The following is a 25,058-nucleotide window of genomic DNA, read 5'->3' as shown; positions in this document are numbered from 1 at the left end:
GGTTTGCGTTAAAACAACTTCAACACACGCAATGTTCTGATTGCACCTCAAACGCAGTAGTCATCCTTACCTTTCACAGAGGCACTGAGTTTTATAAATATGAGCATGATAGTGTAGAATAATCATATCCAAGGACCAGTGGTGGGTTTCAAAAAATGTTGGAACCTCTTCTGTAGGTGTGGCCTGCTTTCCGGGTCCACTGGTGGAACCTCTTCTAACCGGTTCAGTAGATTTGACGAACCGGTTCTACCGAATAGGTGCGAACTGGTAGGAACCCACCTCTGATTTAATGGCACTTAACAAGTCCCAGAGAAGCCAAAAATAAGAAGCCCTGAAGCCTCAAAATGGCCTCAGTCAGGTCAGCTTCAGGGTTGACAAAACCACGAGTTAAAGCTGGCTTATGATCCTGGCTTGTTTGCAAAATTATCACTTCTGCCTTGTTTGTCTCTTTAAATAAAACGAGAAGCTTATTATCTCCATTGACTTGCACAGAGTTCCTTCGCACCAGGCCTCCCAACCAACCTGCCATAGAGAGAAACGTTAAGTGGCCTTAGGCTTAATTCACATCCAGATTGTGAAATTGTTGCCAGACATGCTATATATTCCAGCCATACAAAAATGATGTTTCAGTCCAGGCATTTTGCCCAGGATTCCCTAATCCAACCAGCTAATAAATCATTTTCAGATTTCTTAGTTACATATATCTAAGCAAGGCTTTTGTCAGGGTTCCAAATAGCATCCAAAATTAAATCAGAGTTTGAGGCAAAGGATTCCTCAAAGTTCCAATTTATTAGAAGAGCCATGTTGGCACATCTGGAAAAACCCGAGTCTGAAAGCTTCCAGGTTTTCCCACCCAGTTGAAAGTTCAAGATCTTTCCTCCCCACACCCACAAGTCCATCACATGGTCCAATCTTTCACTGCCACAAGTTTAGATTCCACCCATCCAGTTCCAGCCAGTTCCAGAGACAAAGATGACCTTGGCTTTCTAAGAAGAATGTTATTATGGCTGCATATCGCCCAACTCTGTATAATCCCCCCTCCCATTTCCCCCCACAATGGAAAGTAGACAGTAGACAGTGTGGCAGGCTTGAAGTCCAAAAGAAAAGATGGCTTGCGGGCATGACAGGTTTTCCACCTGGTTAATTTCTAGTGGGGAGGGGGAGTACATTCAGTTCTCAGAATTCTTCAGCCAGAATGGCCACTGAGGAGAATTCTGGGAGTTGAAGTTCACCTATCTGGAAGCTGCTCAGATAAAAAACGCTGATTTAATTTGGAGACATGAAGATTGCACAGAGCAAAAGGAAGAATCAAAATGGTGTAGCAGTGAAGGTCATGGACTGGCCTCCGAGAGTCCCAGATTCTAATCTTCCCTCGGCCACAGACTAAGGGAATTTGAGCCAATCTCTCTCTCTCTCTCTCTCTCTCTCTCTCTCTCTCTCTCTCTCTCTCTCTCTCTCTCTCTCTCTCTCTCTCTCTCTCTCTCTCTCTCTCTCTTCTCCCCCTCCCTCTCCCTCCCTCCCTCCCTCCCCCCTCTCAGCTCAACCATCCTCACAGGGTTGTTGTGGAGACCAAGAAAAGGAGGGAACGCTGTGCTGAGCACCTGGATGAAAAGGAAGGATATAAATTAAATCAATAAATATCAGTGATCAATGGGCTCCATGATATTTCTTTTTTTTTTTCTTTCTTTCTTGGACAGTTTTATTGATTTGCTATTTTGTTCAACTGTCCCAACGGAGCAATTATTGCGGAGAAAAAGAAAACCCGAGGAAGGAAGTGTTGGAAGAAATGTCCCTCTGGGTTCAGTTCCAAGTGGGGAGAAAGACGCTGGAAACAATGGTGGCTATTTGGAAAGATGGTTTTAATGGTGGACAGGATCACGTGCCTTGAAGATGTTGGGTGAAGAAAAAAAAGGGGAGAGATGCTGAGAGTGCCTGAGTTTTATGCCCTCTCTGGGCTTTTGAATTTGAGCTTGTATTCTGATTGGTTGTCAGACTCCCATGGGGCCGTGCAGGGACACCTCAGTAGGCTCTCCTGAGTCCCAGGCTTGGTTGAACCTTGCTGGGTGATGATGTAATGAAAGGGCTTTGGGATTCTTATTATGGCTCTGCCTGAAGGAGGTAGATCTTTGTTATGTAGAATAGACTGGCTCAGGCCTTAATGGCCCATTGACAAAGTTGCGGCGGGGGGGCTGAGTTTCTGACTCCCTTTTAGGGGAAATGTTCTGTCCTTTTAATATTTCCTAAAATATTTCATTTTTCTTGGAGAGGGGTGAATGCTAACTTCCTACAGAACAATACAAACTTACTGTATTTTACGGAGTATAAGACGCACATTTTTCCCCCTCAAAAAAGAGAGTGAAAATCTGGGTGCATCTTATACACTGAATGTAGCATTTTTGGCCTCCCGAAACCCCACCCCCTTCACCAAAATGGCCCTGCATAGCCTTTAGGAGGCTTCCACCATTTTTTGCTCATTTTTGTCCCTTCAGCCCCCAGGAGCACCCTATAAGCCTCCTAAAGGCTATGCATGCCCTTATTTTGACAAAAAACGGGCCCATTTTCACAAAAAAATGGGCCGTTTTTCGAAGGTCTGTAGAGTCCAAAAACTTTTTTAAAAAATTTGCCTCTTCAAAATCTTGGCGCGTCTTATACTCCGAAAAATACGTTATTTGTTTACAAGCTGCCCAGGGTCAAATTACATCCTCCAGTCCCTTAATAATCATCTTGGTTGCTCTTCTTTACACTCTTTCTAGAGTCTCAACATCTTTTTTTATATTGTGGGGACCAAAACTGGATGCAGTATTCCAAGTGTGGTCTAAAGTAATGCTAATATCTTCTGGCTGGCTTGACTTGTTCTACCTGAAGAAAAAACGTGAGGCCAGAATGGTGTTTTACGGAGTTCTATGGTGCTTTCAGATTCCTCTGCCCCATTTAGGGAATGAAAAGGAGAGCTGTCTTCCATTCCCTGCTATAAGACCTATCCTTCTCCCAGAACGTTCATAGCTCCAGGCTGGAGCTCTGATGGGGCGTCCACAACCTTCTTTGATGTCTCATTCCATCACCTTCCCTTCTGGAAAGCTTTTATCATTTTCTCTTGATGGACCAGGTGGAAGAAAATCGCAGAGATGTGTGAATCACTTGGTCTGGATCTTATGACATATCTTCATTATTTCAGGATATCTGTGATGCAACGTTTACTGCAGGGAGGTGTCCGTTCCCAGGAGTTTTTGTCTCTCCAATATGCAAAGAGAGTTTAGAGCAGGGGTACCCAAACTTGGCAACTTTAAGACTTGTGGACTTCAACTCTCAGAATTCTCCAGCCAGCATAGCTGGCTGGAGAATTCTGGGAGTTGAAGTCCACAAGTCTTAAAGTTGCCAAGTTTGAAGACCTCTGGTTCAGAACATTTGAACGGTTGGGTTTTATGGGTCTGAAGCCAAGGAGAACAAGAGACAGCAAATAGTAGGTGACAATTTACTCAGATATCAAAGCAGGAGATTGTCCCAAAGGTGCTTTTTTAGTGGCTCTATATAAGTCCTTTCATTTCCCCACCATCCAATCATATTTTCTGCAATCAAGTTTGGAGCAGTTTACCTTGAGTTTGTATCTCTTGTTTTCCCGTGTGTTATTGCAGTTGAAGCTGAAGAAGTCATTGACAGGTAGGATGTTGTAGCAGACAATTTTGCATACTATGTTTAGGTCCGACCGTAGGCGGCAGAATTCCAGATTGTCCAAGGCCAAAATTTCAAGGCTGGTGGCATAAGGGATTCTATTGTGAACAGAGGAGCGGAGGACTCTCCTCGTGAAATACCTCTGGACTCACTCGATTGTATTAATGTCCGATATACAGTGTGGATTCCAGGCAGGCGAGCTGTATTCGAGAATTGGTCTAGCAAAGGTTTTGTATGCCCTTGTTGGCAGTACAATATTACCAGAGAAGAAGCTTTGCAAAATTAGGTTAACAACACTTAATGCCTTTTTGCTGTTACAGTGAGCTCTGGCACTTGCTATATTTTTCGGAATATAAGATGCACTGGAGTATAAGACGCACCAAGGTTTTGAAGAGGCAATTTTTTTTTAAAGTAAGTAGATAGATAGAGGGAGAGACAGGGAGAGAAAGAGAGAGAAATACAGTAGGGAGGTAGGGAGAGAGAGAGTGTGCAGGTAGGTAGGTAGGTAGGTAGGTAGGTAGGTAGGTAGGTAGAAGTAGGGAGAGAGAGAAAAAATATATATAGAGAGAAATACAGTAGATAGGTAGGTGTTTCTGCTGGCACAGCACTTAATCGATGTAATTCTCATCAATCAGTTAAAGAGCTTTCTAAAAGTTTTTGCACCCTGCAAACCTCTCGAAAACGGGCCCGGTTTCCCCCCCAAAAAAGGCATGAATAGCCTTGGGGGGCTTGCAGAGTGCTCCTGGTGGGTGAGGGCCCCAAAAACGAGCAAAAAAACAGCCTGTTTTTTGTGAAAACGGGCCCATTTTTTGTCAAAAAATTCCATTCATAGCCTTATGGAGGCTTATAGAGTGCTGTGGGGGGCTGCGGGGGGCAAAAATGGCCCATTTTCTGCTCATTTCTGCCTTCCCCACCCCCCAGGAGCTCTCTAAAAGCCTCCTTAAGGATATGCACGGCCATTTTGGTGAAGGGGGGGGGTGGCTTCGGGAGGCAAAAAAATGCTGTATTCGATGTATAAGACGCACCCAGATTTTCAGCCTCTTTTTTGAGGAAAAAAGGTGCGTCTTATATTCCAAAAAATACAGTAGATCATTTGAGATGACTACTCCAAGGTCCTTGACAGAGTGAGGGTGGTCGACAAGATCATATCCGACCAGCTTGTATTTTGTATCTTGCCCTTTGAGACCCTGTCTATGGACAGAGCATGGGTTGTGTAGTGGCCTTGGATCTGGAAGGGATAAGAAAACCAATTGTGGGGAAATGTGGCTGGAAACAGGAATGGGAAATATTAATAACAGCAATAACAACAGAGGAATGAGAAAGTTGGAAGAATAAAAATTCAGCCCTCGCTGAAAGAGGTTCGTTCTTTCCAGCACATGTCAGGACGCCTTTACTTAACCGAAAGCTTTAAACAAGACCGTTCTTGCAGGCAACTTAAACAAAAGAAAGGCTAATTATTCCATTGAGGTTTGAGACGAGAAATCTACCTTGGAGCTCTTTTTCTTTTGATGAAGACCACTTGCTTAAAACTTTCCGTGCCTGTAATTGCTTCATTGGAACATGCCTGCTCCCTTTGCTCTGATTTTTTTCTCTCTATTTGTGGTAGGGGGAGATGAAGGCCATTTCTTCATGAGTGTTTTATAGCATCTTGTAATTTTAATCCATCAAAGCCGGTGGAAGCTTCCTAGCTGATCTTGGTTGAACAGTACAAAACGGAACAGAACAATAAGAGTTGGAAGGGACCTTGGAGGTCTTCTAGTCCAACCCCCCTGCTCAAGCAGGAGACCCTACTACAGAGGTGGGTTCCTACCAGTTCGCCCCAGTTCGGTAGAACCGGTTCGTCAAATCTACCGAACCGGTTAGAACAGGTTCCACCAGTGGACCCGGAAAGCAGGCCACACCTACAGAAGAGGTGCCAAAAAATTTTGAAACCCACCACACACACACACACACGCAGACTCACACAGAGAGAGAAAGAGAAAGAGAAAGAAAGGAAGAAAGAAATAAAGAAAAAAAGAAAAAAAGAAAGAAAAAGTGAAAGAGATGAAAGAAAAAAAGGAAAAAGGGACAGAGAGACAAAAGGAAGGAGAGAGAAAGAGAGAAGAGAGAGAGAGAGAGAGAGAGAGAGAGAGAGAGAGAGAAAACACATGGCCGGCAAGCCACTCCCACCAGGTCACAAAAAGGAAAAAAGGACAGAGAGACGGAAGGAGAGAGAGAGAGAGAGAGAGAGAGAGAGAGAGAGAGAGAGAAAACACATGGCCGGCAAGCCACTCCCACCAGGTCACAAAAAGGAAAAAAGGACAGAGAGACGGAAGGAGAGAGAGAGAGAGAGAGAGAGAGAGAGAGAGAGAGAGAGAGAGGGAAAACACATGGCCGGCAAGCCACTCCCACCAGGTCACAAAAAGGAAAAAAGGAGAGAGAGAGAGAGAGAGAGAGAGAGAGAGAGAGAGAACACATGGCTGGCAAGCCACTCCCACAAAGGAGGCCACACCCACAGAGTAGGTTCGAAATTTTTTTGAAACCCACCACTGCCCTACTACCATCAGAAAAATGGTTGTCCAAACTCTTCTTAAAAACTTCCAGTGATGGATTGCAACCACAACTTCTGGAGGCAAGCCGTTCCACTGATTAATTGTTCTGTTTCTCCTGAGTTCTAGGTTGCTTCTGTCCTTGGTGAGTTTCCATCTCGTGTTTCTAGTCTTGCCTACTGGTGCTTTGGAAAATAGGTTCTTTGTGGCAGCCCCTCAAACATTGGAACGCTGCTGTCATGTCCCCTCACCCAGCCCTTCTTTTCATTAGACTAAGACAAACCCTATTCCTGCAAGTGTTCTTCATGTGTTTTAACCTCCAGTCCTCTAATCATCTTTGTTGCTCTTCTCTGCACTCTTTCCAAAGTTTCAATATCGTTTTTATAATGTGGCGACCAAAACTGGATGCAGTATTCCAGGTGTGGTCTTACTAAAGTTTTATAAAACAGTACTAGTACTTCACATGATCTTGATTCTATCCCTCTGTTAATGCAACGTAGGATTGAATTGGCTTTTTTGGCAGCTGCAGCACAAGGCTGGCTCATATTTAAGTGATTGTCTGCTGGGACAATCCAAGATCCCTCTTAAAATTGCTACTATTGAGCCAGAGGCCACCTATAAGACACCTGTACATTTGGATTAGGAGAGCCACACCTACTTAAGGTTTGGATGGGAGATCTCCAAAGCAATTGTAAGACTGCAGGTAAGATGTGTCCATGGAAGTCAATAGGAGTCATACCTTACAGAGTCTTTAACCTTGAATAACATCAGCCAACCTCTGCTGTAATATTGTAACTACAAGAGAATATCCAAGATTGAATCTTGTATAATTCAATTCAATCTCCACCAAAGCCAGCTTTGTGACATAACGTCAATAAGGCAAAAGTAAAGGTTCCCCTTGCATATATGTGCTAGGCTTTCCCGACTTCGCTGTCCAAAGACGTCTCTGTGGTCATGTGGCCGGCATGACTAAACACCGAAGGCGCACGGAACACTGTTACTTTCGCACCAAAGGTTGCTCCTATTTTTCTACTTGCATTTTTATGTGCTTTCGAACTGCTAGGTTGGCAGAAACTGGGACAAGTAACGGGAGCTCACTCCGTTACGCGGTGCTAGGGATTCGAACCGCTGAACTGCCGACCTTCTGATCGACAAGCTCAGCGTCTTAGACACTGAGCCACTTTAATGTCAATAAAGGGGAATATTTATAGCTCATGGTTGAAATAAGGGGTCCTTGGTGCTCTCTGAGCTTGGCCGTTTTCTTGCCGGCATTTCATTACCCAAACTAGGTAACATCATCCTGTTATCTAGTACTGATTATGTTACCTAGTTGAAGTAATGAAACGTCTGCAAGAAAACCAACCAAGCTCAGAGAGCACCAAGGATCCCTCACCTACTTGAGGGCCAGAAGAAGAAGAAAAAAACATTGCAAATAAGAAATGGCTATGCCTTTTTAATTACAGTCGTCCAATTAATCATGGTTAAAACATGGAAATATCTGGACGAAGTCTCAGAGAGATGGTATGAGCAGAACTGGTCTTTTCCTGAACTTGAAAATATTCCGTGCACGAGAAGCCAAAGTAATGAATCACTGTTTTGCAAGAGATGATGGAATTTCATTGTTTATGTAAAGGATAAGCATGAAACACTGTGTCTCAAACCTCACGGGCATGTTCCAGTGTACCAGCACTGTATAAATATTTTTAAACAAAATTCAAACAAAACAATTTTTTTAAAAAAAATCTGGAACAACCGAAAACACTTCCGGGGTGCCCTGAACATGACTTAGGAGTTTGAAATGTTTTTCTTTCCTTATTACTTGTACTGAAGACAACTGAAAGGTTGGCTTATAGTTTAATTAGCTCCCGTCTCTTTTCTTCATAGTTGGTACATAAATGGAATCACAAGAAATAAAGCGAACCAGCTACTTCTCTCCCCCCCTAATCACCACGGCTCCTTCCTTATTCGGGACAGCGAGAGTAACAAGGGAGAATACTCTCTGTCGGGTAAGCTACACCCTACTCTTCACGTCACAGGTGGACCTCTTATCATAGTCAACGTCCAAAGCTGAATTGTTTTTAGGATTAATTGGATCTGGGTCTTCCATGTTGAAGATCCAGCTGGATTCTTCTCCATTATCTCTTGCCATGGTCACATGGTCAACCAACTCAAGATGGTGATTGTGATGGTATCAACAAACCAAGCCATGGTTTGATGGCGGGGCTGATAATACAATCAAACAGAGGTGGCATTCACTTACTTTCCCTACCGGTTTGCAGATGTGAGCGCGGGCATGCACTCAGCCTTCCACGCATGCGCTTTAGCTAAAAAAAAAGGGGTGTAAATGGAATGCCATAGAGCCGGGGCAGGTGGGCGAGGCCATCCACAATTTCCACTACGGGTTCGGGCGAACCAATCCGAACCGGCAGAATACCACCTCTGCAACCAAAGCTCTTTACTACATAAAAACAGGTAGAGATTCACGCCATCGTGGACACCAGCTTGGCTAAAATTGGGGTCTTTGGTGCTCTCTGAGCTTGGCGGGTTGTTTTTTTTTGCAGATGTTTCATTACCCAACTAGGTAACATCATCAGTGCTAGAAGGAAGTGGGGTTTGTAGAGGAGGAAGGGGAAAGGAGGAAAGAGGAAGGACAACTGCGGGTCCTTGGTTCTTGATTGTTTTCTTGCAAATACTTCATTACCCAACTAGGTAACATGTGGAGTTTGGTCTCTAATTGGATAATGAAAACATCTGTAAGAAAAATAACCAAGCTCAGAGAGCACCAAGGGCCCCACATTAAGAATTGTATGGACTCTGGAACTTTCTGCCTTGTGCAGAAATGATTTTCCCTTACTGTGCCCCCCTGAAATAGAGGGAGGGGAGGGGATATCGTTAAGGCTGATGGGGGGGGATTCTGGGATTTGGGGTCCAACTCCTCTTAAGAAGTTTCCAAGAAAGAAAGAAAAATGGGTTAATGCAGGGGTCTCCAACCTTGTCAACTTTAAGCCTGGCGGACTTCAACTTCCAGAATTCCCCAGCCAGCAAAGCTGGCTGGGGAATTCTGGGAGTTGAAGTCCGCCAGGCTTAAAGTTGTCAAGGTTGGAGACCCCTGGGTTAATGTATTTTGCACTGAGTTGTAAAGCCAACACCATTCTGCTTAATTGTCAGAAGTATCAAACACTGTAAAATTAGTTTATTTTCACAGACAACCAGACACTGGTAGATCTTGCAGGGCAGTTTTGGTTACTCGTTTTTTGTGCAGTTCCTGCTTTGCCTGGCCTCCCACTCATATTTCCTAGCAACAGAAGCAGGTCTTCCAAGGAGAAGGGTGACAGGGTAGCTTTGCGGCTCTCTGTCCTCCCTCCCATAGGAACCACCGGGATATTTTTGCAGCCAGGCAAATCAACACCAGGTAAAACGAGGACGCAGGAGGAGGCAGACTCAAGTCATTTATTTTGCTTTCCTTCAATGCGGAGTTTTGCCTTTGGTTAGGTGGTGCTGGTGATTGTTTTGCTAAAGGATTTGGATCAGTTACGGGCGGGGCAGCAATTGTCACCGTTCAGCTTTTCTGGTTCGCAAGAGCTAAGTGGGTTGTGAATTGCAGCCTGGCAACTTTTGAGGGACTGGGGAGGGTGAAAATGAAGTTGTTCTTGGAATGCAGACACTTGTGTTTTGCACAACTCAGTCCAAAAGACAACCTAGAATGTGTTTGGATTCCTTCCTTCCTTCCTTATCAAGATCTCTTCTTTCTTTCTTGTTCTTTTTTCTTTCCTTTCCTTCTTTCCTTCTTTCTCATTCTTTTTTCCTTTCTTTTCCTTTCTTTCCTTTCTTCCTCATCAAGCTCTCTTTCCTTCCTTATCAAGATCTCTTCTTTCTTTCTCATTCTTTTTTCTTTCCTTTTCTTCTTTCTCATCCTTTTTGCTTTCTTTTCCTTTCTTTCCTTTCTTCCTCATCAAGATCTCTTTCCTTCCTTTCTTCCTTCCTTATCAAGATCTCTTCTTTCTTTCTCATTCTTTTTCCTTTCCTTTCCTTCTTTGTCATTCTTTTTTCCTTTCTTTCTTTTCCTTTCTTCCTCATCAAGCTCTCTTTCCTTCCTTTCTTCCTTCCTTATCAAGATCTTCTTTCTTTCATTCTTTTTTCTTTCCTTTCCTTCTTTCTCATTCTTTTTTCCTTTCTTTCTTTTCCTTTCTTCCTCATCAAGCTCTCTTTCCTTCCTTATCAAGATCTCTTTCTTTCTCATTCTTTCTTTCCTTTCCTTCTTTCCTTCTTTCTCATCCTTTTTGCTTTCTTTTCCTTTCTTTCCTTTCTTCCTCATCAAGATCTCTTCTTTCTTTCTCATTCTTTTTTCTTTCCTTTCCTTCTTTCTCATTCTTTTTTCCTTTCTTTCTTTTCCTTTCTTCCTCATCAAGCTCTCTTTCCTTCCTTATCAAGATCTCTTTCTTTCTCTTTCTTTTTTCTTTCCTTTCCTTCTTTCTCATCCTTTTTGCTTTCTTTTCCTTTCTTTCCTTTCTTCCTCATCAAGATCTCTTCTTTCTTTCTCATTCTTTTTTCTTTCCTTTCCTTCTTTCTCATTCTTTTTTCCTTTCTTTTCCTTTCTTTCCTTTCTTCCTCATCAAGCTCTTTCCTTCCTTCCTTCCTTATCAAGATCTCTTTCTTTCTCATTCTTTTTTCTTTCCTTTCCTTCTTTCTCATCCTTTTTGCTTTCTTTTCCTTCCTTTCTTCCTCATCAAGATTTCTTTCCTTCCTTTCTTCCTTCCTTATCAAGATCTCTTCTTTCTTTCTCATTCTTTTTTCTTTCCTTTCCTTCTTTCCTTCTTTCTCATTCTTTTTGCTTTCTTTTCCTTTCTTTCCTTTCTTTCTCATCAAGCTCTCTTTCCTTCCTTCCTTCCTTCCTTATCAAGATCTCTTCTTTCTTTCTCATTCTTTTTTCTTTCCTTTCCTTTTTTCCTTTCTCATTCTTTTTTCCTTTCTTTCTTTTCCTTTCTTCCTCATCAAGCTCTCTTTTCTTCCTTTCTTTCTTCCTTATCAAGATCTCTTCTTTCTTTCTCATTCTTTTTTCTTTCCTTTCCTTCTTTCCTTCGTTCTCATTCTTTTTTCCTTTCTTTTCCTTTCCTTCCTTTCTTCCTCATCAAGATCTCTTTCTTTCTTTCCTCCATCCCTCCCTTCCTTCCTTCATTCCTTCCTTCCTTCCTTCCTTTCCAGCCAGCATGTTCTCATTATTTGCTATTACATAAGATGTTTCTACTCCTTGTACAATTGGCCAGCTGGAAGAAAGGATGCAGTTAACATCTATCAGGATTAAAGAGAAACAGGGCCTTAACTCAGTTGCTCACGTGTTACAGCTAACAGGCAATCAGATAATTTCTCTAGATATTGAGCAGTAAAGCAGGATGAATTGTTTGCTGTGCGAGGAATCCCTAGGCACCCTGAAAAACAAATCTTTCCAATTTGCAACACAAAAGACATGAGTGTCTCCTCCACCCTAATCTGTATGATAAATTCATTCCAGAAAATTTGGATCTGAAAAAAAAAAGATGTTAATTACTAATCGCACTCCAATTCCCTCTCTTGTGTGTAATTACACTGAGTGATGCAATAAACAAAGGTATTCTGCCTACACATGTTGGATGGAGCAAGGGATGAGCTAGCCTCAAGCCACACCAAGCCTTTTGCACAATTAGGAATGACTAACGATGGCAATAGGCCATCTAGAATTCTCATCCTTTCACAGCTGAGCAGCCGTGAATTGTGGTGACTGCAATTCCCCAGAATCCCAAGCCAGAAATTCCAACGTTAACACAGCTGGAGGGCACCTGCCTGGCACAGCTGAGCTAAACACCAGGAAACCTTCCGAATGACAGTTGTGCATGCAATTCCTAGCCCCAAAAAAATATGCCACGAATGAAGGAAAAGGTAGAGTCACTGCCTCAGCCTCCATCTGTTCCTGTTTTTCCCAACCTAGGGCCAACATCCATGATGCAGGAAAGGTTGGTGTATTTTTCAAAACATGCAGAGATTAATTTCAAGTGTTTTTCCCCAGAGGCATTTCTAACTTCTTAATTCATCTCAGGCAGGGGTGGGTTTCTCGCCCCGTTCCAACCGGTTCGGTTGGAACAGGGCCGGCGGCGTCCCCGTGCATGCGCACGGTGCACGCATGCGTACTAGCGTCTGTGCGATGCTCCAGCTGCTCCTGGAGGATCGCGCAGGTGCTGTATGCGTCCTGTGCATGCGTGGAAACGCAGAACTCGTCAAAACCGGGTAAGGACCGCGGGTGGGCCCTTCGCCGTTCCCGGAAGTTACTTACTTCCGGGTTCGCCGACCAACCGGTTCGCAGGGACCGCCGCGAACCGGTTGAAACCCACCCCTGATTCTCAGGGAATCATGGGAAATGTTAATTTCCCATCAAACATGTGCGACATCCTTGTGGTTGGTGAGATCACCTTTGGTTCGGCATATTCTGGACACTTTTCTAGGGAATTGTTCAGATTGGAGAGAGCTCAGAAGACAAATATGACTTGGAGACTTCTTATAAGGGCAGGCTGGGTGAAACCAGGCTTAACTAATTTCCATTGTTTTTAAGTACAGTGACAATAAAGATTATACTTCTACTTAATAGCAGTGATTGTGAGAGGGATCTTGGGAGCCTTAATGGACAACCAGCTAAATATGAGCCAGCCGTGTGCAGCGCCAGCCAAAAAAGCCAAGGCAATCCTAAATTGCATTAACAGAGGGATACAATCAAGATCAAGTGAGGTACTAATACCACTCTATAAAGCCCTAGTAAGAATACTGCATCCAGTTTTGGTCACCACTAGAGGTGGGTTGTTGCCGGTTCAGCCCGGATCAGCCGAACCAGTAGTAGCAGCGGTGAGAGGCTTCGCCCATCCGCCTGGACACTTCTGTGCTTGCGCAGAAGCGTTGCACGCACATAAGAGCGTGTGCGGGAGTGCACCCAAACCGGTAGTAAAAAAATTGGCAACCCATCTTTGGTTGGGTTGTATAAAAAAGATGTTCAGATTCTAGAAAGAGTGCAGAGAAGAGCAACCAGGATGATTAAGGGACTGGAGGCTAAAACATATGATGAAAGGTTATAGGAACTGGGCATGGCTAGTCTAGTGAAGAGAAGGACCAGGGGAGACGTGAGAGCAGTCTTCCAATATTTGAGGGGCTGCCACAGAGAGGAGTGGGTCAAACTATTTTCCAAAGCACCTGAAGGCCAGACAAGTAACAATGGATGGAAACTGATCAAGGAGAGATTCAAGCTGGAAATGAGGAGAAATTTTCTGACAGTGTGAGGAATCAACCGATGGAACAGAAGCTGTAGGAGCTTCATCACTGGAGGCTTTCAAGAAGAGATTGGACGGCCATTTGTCAGAAGTGGTGTAGGGTCTCCTGCTTGAGTGGGGGTTTGGACTAGATGACCTATAACAGTGATGGCGAACGTTTTTCTGTTTGGGTACCAAAGGCATGCCCATGCGCTGCATTAACTACTAGACTTGTGATGGCGAACCTATGGCAGATGTGCCATAGGTGGCACACGCAGCCATATCTGAGGTCACGCGAGGCGTTACCCTATGTCATCTCCAGCGCCTATGCGTGCACTGGCCAGCTGATTTTTGGCCATCTGGAGGGCAGAGGGGAGGGCAAAAACAGCCTCTCCCGCCCTCCGGAAGGCCAAAGATCAGCTGGCCAGCACACACATGTGTGCTGGAGCTGACATAGGGTAACGCCTCCCGCGCCCTCAGATGTGGCTCCGCGTGCCACCTGTGGCCCATGTCCCATAGGTTCGCCATCACAGACCTATAAGGTCCTTTCCAATTCCGTTAATCTGTTAACATCCATCCTACAAAATATATTCCAGAAAATGGCTATGAAACTTGGCAGGGTGAGCCCGGAGAAATGAACACCAATTAAAGACAAGCTATCGGTGCTCAGATACGTAGAAACGTGCCATGAGGAAGAAGGTCAGGAATTATTTTTTTCATGGTCATTGAAACCAGGACCAGAAGTAACAGATGTGAGTGGCAGGCTCCTCGCTCAAATATAAGCAAAAATTCCAGATGTCAGCCAAGTCTTATCTACATGGTAGGTACAGTTAAGTGATAATACTACCAAGACAGGTAAAATAAAATTCTGGAGTTGGCTCTGGGTTCACCACCTCAGCAGGATCTTGAGGGCCTCTCACAGAGAAGAGGGAGTCAACAGTACCTAAGGGCAGGGCGAGAAGTAATGAGTGGGAACGACGGTATTTTTCGGAGTATAAGAAGCACCAAGATTTTGAAGAGGCAAATTTAAAGAAAAAGTTTTTGCACTCTGCAGGCCTCCCCAAAATGGCCCGTTTTTTGCGAAAAAAAGCCCCCCCCCATTTTTTTTTAAAAAGGGCATGATGAAAGGTTATAGGAACTGGGCATGGCTAGTCTAGTGAAGAGAAGGACCAGGGGAGATTTGTAGAGTGCTCCTGGGGGGTGCCCCCCCCAAAATGAGCAAAAAAACGGCCCATTTTTTGCTCATTTCTGCCTTCCCCAGCCCCAAGGAGCACTCTGGAAGCCTCCTAAAGACAAAGCATGGCCATTTTGGTGAAGAGGGCAGGGTTTCATGAGGCAAAAAACGCTGTATTCAGCATATAAGACGCACCCAGATTTTCAGCCTCTTTTTTGAGGGAAAAAGGTGCCTCTTATACTCTGAAAAATACCGTAATCAAGGAGAGAAGCAACCTAGAAATAAAGAGAAATTTTCTTGACAGCCAGAACAATTAATCAATGGAACAGCTTGCCTCCAGAAACTGTGGGTGCTCCAACACTGAAGGTTTTTAATAGCAATATCAGTACCGCTTCATAGGGCTTTCAGCCCTCTCTAAGCGGTTTACAGAGTCAGCATATCGCCCCCAACAATCCAGGTCCTCATTTTACCCACCTCGGAAGGATGGAAGGCTGAGTCAACCCTGAGCCGGTGAGATTTGAACAGCCGAACTGCAGTCAGCTGAAGTAGCCTGCAGTGCTGCATTTAACCACTGTGCCACCTCGGAGGAGGAGGAAGGAGTATTAGATACTTTCGCCACCTTAAGTTACTGGTAAAAATACTAAAGACGGAAAATAAAGGCAAAGTAAAATAAAGTGAAGTGTAAACAAATAAGTAAAGTGTAAATAAAATAAAATATCACAGAGCTGAGTGAAAAGCAATGCTGGTGGATACTAAACTAAAGGAAGGGAAATTGCAAACTTGGCCCAAATCGTATCATCTTCTCCTTCAATCTTCAGTTCGCAACCATGGCAAAGTGCGACATTTCAGAATCTTCTCGAATCCTGCCGGAAGTTTTTACTTGGAAAAGGCTCACGTCTTCCCGAGTCTGGAAGAGCTCCTTGCTTATTACAGAGCCAACTGGAAAATCATTGACTGCCCTTTGTCTCAGCCTTGCATCCAGAAGGTAAGTAGAAGAACATGGCACCACTATGTGATTTTTTTCCCTCCACCCCTGACAATAGCAATAGCAATAGCAGTAGACTTATATACCGCTTCATAGGCCTTTCAGGCCTCTCTAAGCGGTTTACAGAGAGTCAGCATATTGCCCCCAACAATCTGGGTCCTCATTTTACCCACCTCGGAAGGATGAGTCAATCCTGAGCCGGTGAGATTTGAACCGCTGACCTGCTGATCTAGCAGTAGCCTGCAGTGCTGCATTTAACCACTGCGCCACCTTGGCTCTTGACAAACTTCCAGGGGCTGGATGTGAGACTTTTTTGGGGGGAATGGCCGGGTGCTTCTCTATCTTTGCCTTTCTATCAGCTTCTGGTTTTTCTTTTGAAATGTTATTTTCTTCTCAAAAATCAAGCGGTTAATTTCAATCACCCCCTTCCAAAAGTAAACATTTTACAGGATCCATTCTGAGTCGATCACCGCAACCAAAGTTTTATTCTTCCAAGCGTTCGGGCTCATAGTGGAGCCCATCCTCAGGGAACTTCTCTCTCTCTCCAGAATATGCCACAGATTGGAACCTGCAGGATTTATGCTGGAACACATATATTTACCTTCATTCCTGTAAACTATTTAAAGCCCAGATGTTAGCAGTGAGCAGCAGGAGCCAAAAAGACAAATACAATCCTTGGTGGAATAAACAGAGGCAAAATCCCCATTTCCTCCAGATCAGCTGGGACTCGGGAGACAGAGAAGAGATGTGGGCGTGGCCAGCCAGAGGTGGTATTTGCCGGTTCTCCGAACTACTCAAAATTTCCGCTACCGGTTCTTCAGAACTGGTCAGAACCTGCTGAATTTCACCCCTGCTAGAGACCCAACGTGACATCTGAATGTCTTTTCCAAGGCATTCCAAGACTGCAGGTTCTTCCTCGACGGTTGACGGTTGATCCTAAAAAGTCAGAAATTCCCCACCATCAGGAATCTCCAGGGTTGTAGACAGGGGTGGGTTTCTCGCCCCGTTCCAACCGGTTCGGTTGGAATGGGGCCGGCGGCGTCCTCGTGCACGGGCGCAGCGCATGCATGCATACTAGCGTCTGTGCGATGCTCCAGCTGCTCCTGGAGGATCGCGCAGGCACTGTATGCGTCCTGCGCATGCGTGGAAGCGCAGAACTCATCAAAACTGGGTAAGGAACGCGGGCGGGCGGGTGGGCCCTTTGCCGTTCCCGGAAGTTACTTACTCCCGGGTTTGCTGACCAACCGGTTCGCGGGGACTGCCGCGAACCGGTTGAAACCCACCCCTGGTTGTAGACTAGATTGGGGAAAAAAATAAATAAAACAATATTGAATTGGAGTCAATGATCTTGGTGACACTACAACCTTCTTATTCTATGTTCTAGATTAGTGTTGGCAAACCTTTTCGGCACCGAGTGCCAAAATGGATGCACGAGCGAGCAGGCATTGTGAGTGCTGGAAACCGGAAGAGCAGCCTCCCAGTGCGCATGCACCCACCCGGAAGATGATCTTCCGGTTTTCGGCAAGCGCGTGTGCGCTGGCCACTTGTTCTTCCGGTTTCTGGCACACATGCGCACAAGAAGACCACCTGGCCGTTGTACATGTGCATGCTGTAAACTGGAAGGTCATCTTCCTGGTGCGCAGATGCACACTCGGTGGCTGCTCTTGCTGGTTTCTCGGTGCTGCTGCGCACATGAGGACCAGCTGGCCGGCACACTGGAATCCAGAAGAGCAAAGGGCGATGGCTTGCATGCCCAGAGAGAGATGGCTCTGCATGCCACTTTCAGCACATGTGCCATAGGTTTGCCATCATGGTTCTAGATTTTTTTTTAATCCCTTTATCCAAGCCTGGCCTGTTATGGTCACCAGAATATAAAAAAAATAATCTCTGGAAAGAGTGCAGAGAAGAGCATACAAGCTGATTAGGGGACTGGAGGCTGAAACATATGAAGAACGGTTGCAGGAACTGGGTATGTCTAGTTTAATGAAAAGAAGGACTAGGGGAGACATGATAGCAGTCTTCCAATATCTCAGGGGTTGCCACAAAGAAGAGGGGGTCAAACTATTCTCCAAAGCACCTGAAGGCAGGACATGAAGCAATGGGTGGAAACTAATCAAGGAGAGAAGAAACCTGGAATTAAGGAGAACCTTCCTGACAATTAGAACACTTACCAGTAGTCAGGGGAACGACTTGCCTCCAGAAGTTGTAGGAGATTTTAAAGAGGAGATTGGACAACCGTTTGTCTGAAATGGTAGAATTTCCTTCTTGAGCAGAATGGATGACTAGAACAGTGGTCTCCAACCTTGGCAACTTTAAGACCTGTGGACTTCAACTCCCAGAGTTCCTCAGCCAGCTTTGCTGGCTGAGGAACTCTAGGAGTTGAAGTCCACAGGTCTTAAAGTTGCCAAGGTTGGAGACCACTGGACTAGAAGACCTCTAAGTTCCCCTTCCAACTCTGTTATTCTGTGATCGTTTGTTTCTCATTCTGCCCCTTCTACAGAGAACGTCTGAGGTGGATCAGTGGGAACGTCCCCGGTCTGAATTCCAACTCTGGAGGAAGATGGGCGAAGGATGTTTTGGAGAAGTGTGGGAAGGAATGTGGAAGAACACAGTGCCTGTGGCCATCAAAATTATGAAACAAGGTTTGTGGGGCGCAGGAGACGTATCCTCCCTTGCGCAATGTGCCTCGTCTGCCTGTTTCCCAAGAGGTGGATTAGTCAAATCCTCCATGAGTAGACCAGAGCCGAACGGTGTGGGGGTCCTAGATTGAATCCACCAACTGAGCAAAAGGAAATGTGAATGACTTCCCCCAGCTCGAAATTAGATGGAGAAAATGATAAGCCATGATAGCAATAGCAATAGCAATAGCTGTTAGACTTATATACCGCTTCATGGGGCTTTCAGCCCTCTCTAAGCGGTTTACAGAGTCAGCATATTGCCCCCAACAACAATCCGGGTCCTCATTTTACCCACCTCGGAAGGATGGAAGGCTGAGTCAACCCTGAGCCGGTGAGATTTGAACCGCCGAACTGCAGAACTGTAGTCAGCTGAAGTAGCCTGCAGTGCTGCATTTAACCACTGCGCCACCTCGGCTCTTCCTATTAATGATAATAGGAGAACAATAGAACAGGCACTGGGGTACCACAATTTAAACCCCGCCCTAACATCCTTGCATCCCATCCCGTGCCTGGTGCGAGCACATAGTCACAGGATTGGTATCACAAAATTGTGGCACAGTTTTTGCCCTATAATTGTCTGGCACCCTCCCTAAGGACACTGTTGTTATCAGAAGTAATGAAAACAATGGTTCCCACAGCAATTAACCCAAGTGGTTGTTAATAAACCAGGTCAATTTATTTATTTATTTATTTATTTATTTATTTATTTATTTATTTATTTATTTATTTATTTATTTATTTATTTATTTATTTATTAGACTTATATACCGCTTCATAGGGCTTTCAGCCCTCTCTAAGCGGTTTACAATTTTTTTTAGCAAATTGAGTCAGCAACTTGCCCCCACAGTCCGGGTCCTCATGTCACCCACCTCGGAAGGATGAAAGGCTGAGTCAACCTTGAGCCGGTGAGATTTGAACCGCTGAACTGCAGATCACAGTCAGCTAAAGTGGCCTGCAGTACTGCACCCTAACCACTGCGCCACCTCGGCTCTTGACCTATTGACCTCTTGGGTCATTCCACCCTCATAAATGAAAAAACACGCGGAAGGGAGCAAAGTTCAGGCGAACGCTAAACACATTTTGGATTTGGAGAGTGCTACGTTAAACTCTAATACTGGGTGATATTCTGCACCTAGTCAGTTTAGGTTACTGGACCCTGGAACCCATGTTCCACATCCAATGTGAGCTACCCAAGCTGGACAGAAACTTCTTCTTCCAGTTCTCATTCAGTTTGATGAAAGAATATTTCCACTTGGATTAGATTAAATGACATTAGATTAAAATAAGGACCCACGACTTGAGCAGGAGGTTGGACTAGAGGATTTCCGAGATCCCTTCCAGTCCTATGATCCCAGGATCATATTTCGGAGAAAGCTTCCCTGGGCAGAGTATCCTTGCTTTTATTTAATGCTTCTAGCCAAGTATTCTAATTTTTATTGCAAAAACCTTCTACTTGGCTTCCCACCCTTCAGTTTAGATCCCTACGGAAGGTATCTAGAGTTTTCTCCAGAACAGTTTGTAAAATCACTACTCCCTGGGAATTTATTCGTTTATTGTATTTATTAATCAAATTTAAGTAGCCACCGCTATCACCCAAGGCAACTCTGGGAAGTGTGCTGCAAGCAGGTAAAACCCCATATAAAAATCACAGATATTTTTTTTAAAAAAACTTTGAATTGGACCGAGAAGCAAACTGGCAACCAATGGAGCTTGGGGAGCAGAGGTATAACAGGCACCGTTCTAGGAACACACATAGCTGCCTGCTCTATTGTATTCTGTACCAGCTGAGGCTTCCAGATACTCTTCAAGGGCAGCCCTATGAAGAGTAGCAATAGCAATAGCAATAGCAGTTAGACTTATATACCGCTTCATGGGGCTTTCAGCCCTCTCTAAGCGGTTTACAGAGTCAGCATATTGCCCCCAACAACAATCCGGGTCCTCATTTTACCCACCTCGGAAGGATGGAAGGCTGAGTCAACCCTGAGCCGGTGAGATTTGAACAGCCGAACTGCAGAACTGAGTGCATTGTAGTAGTCAAGCTGAAGATTAGGGCATGAGTGCCTGTGAGCTGGGTCCACCAATTGAGGAATCAATTGCTTGAGAAACTGTAAGAAAATCTAATTATTGTTACGTTTATGATTATGATACTAGAACACTGTCTTATTCATCTCCATTGTCAACATAACTATCCAGGAAAATTTAGCAAGGTTGACAAGTAGATTAGCAAAACAGGATACGTTCAAAAGTCTAAATTTACAAGATGCCCCATCACAGGTGCTCCTCACCCCAAATTGCAAGATGATAAGACAGGAGTCTCGGCCATCTTTCACCCAGAGTTATCTTCTTCAATCTTGGAGGAAACATATAGAGCAGTGTTTACATAGGGATGGAATTAAGATATTAACAAAAGTGTTAATAGTACCACTTTATAATGTCTTGGTAAGACCTTGGTAAGACTACTGCATCCAATTTTGCTCACCACAATATAAAAAACGATGTTGAGACTTTAGAAAGAGTAAGAGAAGAGCAACAAAGATGATTAGGGGACTGGAGACCAAAACATACAAGGAACAGTTGCAGGAATTGGGTATGTCTAGTTTAATGAAAAGAAGGACTAGCGGTGACATGATAGCAGTATTCCAATATCTCAGGGGTTGCCACAGGGAAGAGGGAGTCAAGCTGGTTCCACCACAAAACCGAGGAGGACAAAATCGCGCTCGACAAAAGCGCGCATTTGACATCATTACAGCGCGACGAAAACATCGCGCTGTGATCGAAAAATGTAAAAATAAAGCGAAAACCTTACCCTAACCCCCCCAAACCTAACCCTAAACCTAACCCTAAACCTAACCCTAAATCTAACCCTTAACCTAACGCTAAACCTAACACTAAACCTAACACTAACCCTTAACCTAATGCTAAATGTAACCCTAACGCTCTAAACCTAACCCTAACCCTTAACCTAACCCTAACCCTAACCCTAACCCTTACCTTTATGTAAATTGGCTTGCTTTAATTTTAATTTTATTTCAATTTTTAATTTTTTTCGTCGCACTGTGATGATGTCAAATGCGCGCTTTCGTCGAGCGCGATTTTGTCCTCCGCGGTTTTGACGGGTCACGGTCAAGCTATTCTCCAAAGCACCTGAAGGCAGGACAAGAAGCAATGGATGAAAACTAATCAAGGAGAGAAGCAACCGAGAACTAAGGAGAAATTTCATGATAGTGAGAATAATTAATCAGTGGAACAGAAGTTGCCTCCAGAAGTTGTGAATGCTCCAACACTGGAAGTTTTAAAGAAGATATTGGACGACCATTTTTCTGAAATGTAATAAGGTTCCTGCTTGAATAGGAGGTTGGACTAGAAGACCTCCATCTCTGTTATTCTGTTTCCCAGCCTTGGGGGTTTCCAGGTGGGTGGACTTCAACTCCCCAAACCCCATCAATAATCAGGCTGGCTGTGGAATTCTGGGAGTTGAAGTTCACCCTCCCGGGAAATTCCCACGGTGGAGAAACCATGACCTTAGGGCTTCCAAGCCCAGACATTGTCCACGCAAAGCAATGCATCTTGCAAATGTCTTTCATCTCCTTCACAGCCGACATGAGGGATGACTTTGTCAAGGAGATCAGGAACTTGAAAAGTCTGAAACACACAAGGCTCATCAAACTTCTGGCCGTCTGCTCTGTGGGGGAGCCCGTTTACATTGTGACAGAGCTGATGCGGAAGGGCAACCTCCATAGTTACCTCAACAGTGAGTATTATCGCTTTCTGCTGATGCTTCCAGACCCAGACCTCGTAGAGTTGACCAGTCCAACGTGAAAATGGTGGCCACAATAAATTACTAAAAACCCAGCATAAGGTCCAGAGCAGAGGTGGCATTCAGCTAGTTCTGACCGGTTCTGGCGAACCAGTAGCAGAAATTTTAAGTAGTTTGGAGAATCGCCAAATACCACCTCTGGCTGGCCTCGCCCCCATCTATTTGCTGCTCCCTGAGTACCAGCTGATCAGGAGGAAATGGGGATTTTGCAGTATCCTTCCCCTGCCATGCCCACTAAGCCACACCATGCCCACAGAACCAGTAGTAAAAATTTTTGAATCCTACCACTGGTACACAGCCTGCAGCAATCTAGCATTCTTCAGATATCTGGATTATGAGTAGTCCTCAACTTATGACCACAATTGAGCTTCCAGGCCTGACACTCAAATTCAGTCACTAAATGAATAGTTGTAAGTCACCCAACATGGTAGAGCTTCAATCTTATGGCTGTGGTTATATCACTGGAACTTTATGACTCTGCCTCATAGGTGCCGCTTCACAGACATACACACACACATCTTTACAGGTAGTCCTCATCTTATGACCACAACCGAGCCCAAAATTCCTGTTGATTAGCAAGAGGGTTGTTAAATGAGTTTTGCTCCCTGATATGACTTCTCTTGCCACAGTTGTTAAGTGAATCACTGCAGCTGTTACGTTGGGAACATGGTGGCTAAGTGAATCTGGCTTCCCCCTTGACTTTGCTTGTCAGAAGGTCACAAAAGGGGATCACATGAGCCCAGGACACTGCAATGGTCATAAGTACGAGCCAGTTGCCAAGTATCTGAATTTTGATCACGTGACCATGGGGTTGCTGCAATGGCCCTATGTGTAAGAAATGGCCATAAGTCACTTTTTTTCAGTGCTGTTGTAACTCCAAACGGTCACTAAATGAACAGTGGTAAGCAGGGGTGGGATTCAGCCAGTTCGGACTGGTTCGGACGAACCGGATGCTAGTTTTACATCTGGTTTGTCAAGCCGGCAGTTGCAAAGACTGGCTGGCCGCGCCCACCCAACACGCCTCTCCCAGGAGTCTCCACGTGGCCCATTTTGCCAGGTAAGTGCAGGGCAAAAAATGGGCCTCCCAGAAGTTCCAGAAGTCTGGAAATGGGCCTGTTTCCGGCCTCCGGAGCCGGGGTGTGTGTGTGAAAATGCCCATCCTGCCGTGGTGCAGGAGGCCAAGTAGGGACGCCCATCATGGCTGGGCAGAGAACCGGTTGCTAGCATTTTTGAATCCCACCCCTGGTTGTAAATTAAAGTCTACCTGTACTAGTCTTCTGCACGCACGCACACAGACAAACACACAGACACACACACACACAGGCAGGCAGAGTCAAAAGCCTTCCATGGTTTGCTAAAGGCTATCCTATCAGCCGGGAAACCACCTAAGAACTGGTTCCTCCTTAAATGTAATTTTATAAATTCCCCCTTGGAAAATTGCTCTCTATTACTTTCCCAAAATTTCACCTCCCTCGGGGCGGTTGGGCAGCAACTTCCTTGGGTTCAGATGCCATTTGAAGACAGCTCCAATTTCAGCCAAAGCAGGTGACGGATTCCCAATGCCCCCCCAACATGCCACCCTTTTCTATGGAGATTTTCCTCGGCTGAGAAATCTCTCGTCCAAGGGAAGCCAGTTTGGCTCCTTCCCATGAGAAGCTTCCTGCGCTGAAGGACCTGACCTCCATTCCAAATCTGGTTTGTTACCTAAGCTGGGGCAACTCCCTAGGAGAACGAGTCTGCAGAGCCAACGTTCTTCTCGGTTTCCTAAACACTTTTGCCTGCCTAATGAGTTTCTTTCTTGCGTCATCCCAGAGCAAAACAGCTTTGCGTGGTGCGTTGTGTTTACAAAGTGTAATCTGATCTCATCTTCAGCCTTTCCGTGGACAAGAGATGGAAACCATCAAACTGGTTTTCTTCTGAGGGCTGGAAGACTCAATTCCCCGCTTTGAGGGAATCCAGGCCCTTGTGGGATGTGTCAGTCAAACCCAGATGTTAATCCTCCGAGAGAGAATCACGGCTGGATTGAATAAGGAAAGAAAAATTCCATCTTACTGGTGGAAAGAAGCTTAGAAGGTTACAGTTTTGTTTCAAACTTAAGCTGCTAATCTGGAAGTGAGACTCGTGGTGTGGGAAACCCACCGACCCAGAAGAATTGAAATGTCTTTTTTTTTTAAAAAGGCAGAATATTATATTTCCCCTAAAGGAGAAATGAAAAAAATCTTAAGGGAGGCAGAAACCAGCCCCAGTTTCCCTGCCCGCAAGCAGAAACTCGAGGAAGCCAGAGATTTTAGAAATGCAGATTTGGCAATCCATTCAGAAAGACTGGGTCAGAGAGAGACTCCAGATAAGCAACAAGCTAAAAGTAGACAAGATTAGCTCAGACAAACTCCTAGGATTTGCATTTCCATTTTCGTCTATAGAGCCAGCCATGACCCCTACATGAACACCTCCCCCCCACCCCCCCGGCCAAGGAATCCAGAAGGTATAAAAACCCACCTACTCTCAACTCCATTTTGTCAGCTGCCCAGAATCACATGTGGTTGGTGGTTCTATTTTATCAATAAAGGGAATTTTTCTTCCCAATCAGCCCCCAGCCTCCATTTAACTCCAGTGCCTTTCTCCCAGAATGGAACTGGAGCTGGATATTTCTTCCAACAGTGGGTTTGCTTCGGGTTAATATTTTGTGTGAAAATCACCTAGAAAGAATTGGATTGTGATTAAAACTCCCCTAAAATCTGTTCCTTGTTGGTATTGTAAAAGGACCTCCGCACATACCAGTAGAGTAGATGCTGTATTTTTTGTCCTCCGTCTAACAACTTCTGATACGACACTGCCCTCTCTTGCCGAAGAAGCATAGTTATTGGCTTACGGCTACAATTGAGCTCAAAATTTCTGTCGTTAAGTCGGCAAGAGAAAGTCATAAAATGGGGCAAAACTCACTT

General features: G+C 44.8%; 1 protein-coding gene across 1 annotated transcript in view; it reads left to right on the top strand.

The window, feature by feature from the left end:
- SRMS (src-related kinase lacking C-terminal regulatory tyrosine and N-terminal myristylation sites) overlaps nt 1-25,058 on the top strand; it is a 53,424-nt gene that overhangs the window by 20,856 nt on the left and 7,510 nt on the right. Inside the window, exons 2-5 of the mRNA XM_087720840.1 lie at nt 8,082-8,203; nt 15,455-15,621; nt 18,122-18,263; nt 21,895-22,050. Of these exons, the coding sequence (XP_087576966.1) occupies nt 8,082-8,203; nt 15,455-15,621; nt 18,122-18,263; nt 21,895-22,050 (587 nt within the window). The remainder of the gene's footprint in view (nt 1-8,081; nt 8,204-15,454; nt 15,622-18,121; nt 18,264-21,894; nt 22,051-25,058) is intronic.

This window comes from Thamnophis sirtalis, unplaced genomic scaffold (genome assembly GCF_051295495.1).
Source record: "Thamnophis sirtalis isolate CommonGarterSnake01/CBP01778 unplaced genomic scaffold, rThaSir2_p1.2 scaffold_7, whole genome shotgun sequence".
In the NCBI taxonomy this organism is placed as follows: domain Eukaryota; kingdom Metazoa; phylum Chordata; class Lepidosauria; order Squamata; family Natricidae; genus Thamnophis; species Thamnophis sirtalis.
This window is presented reverse-complemented; position numbering and strand designations above follow the sequence as displayed.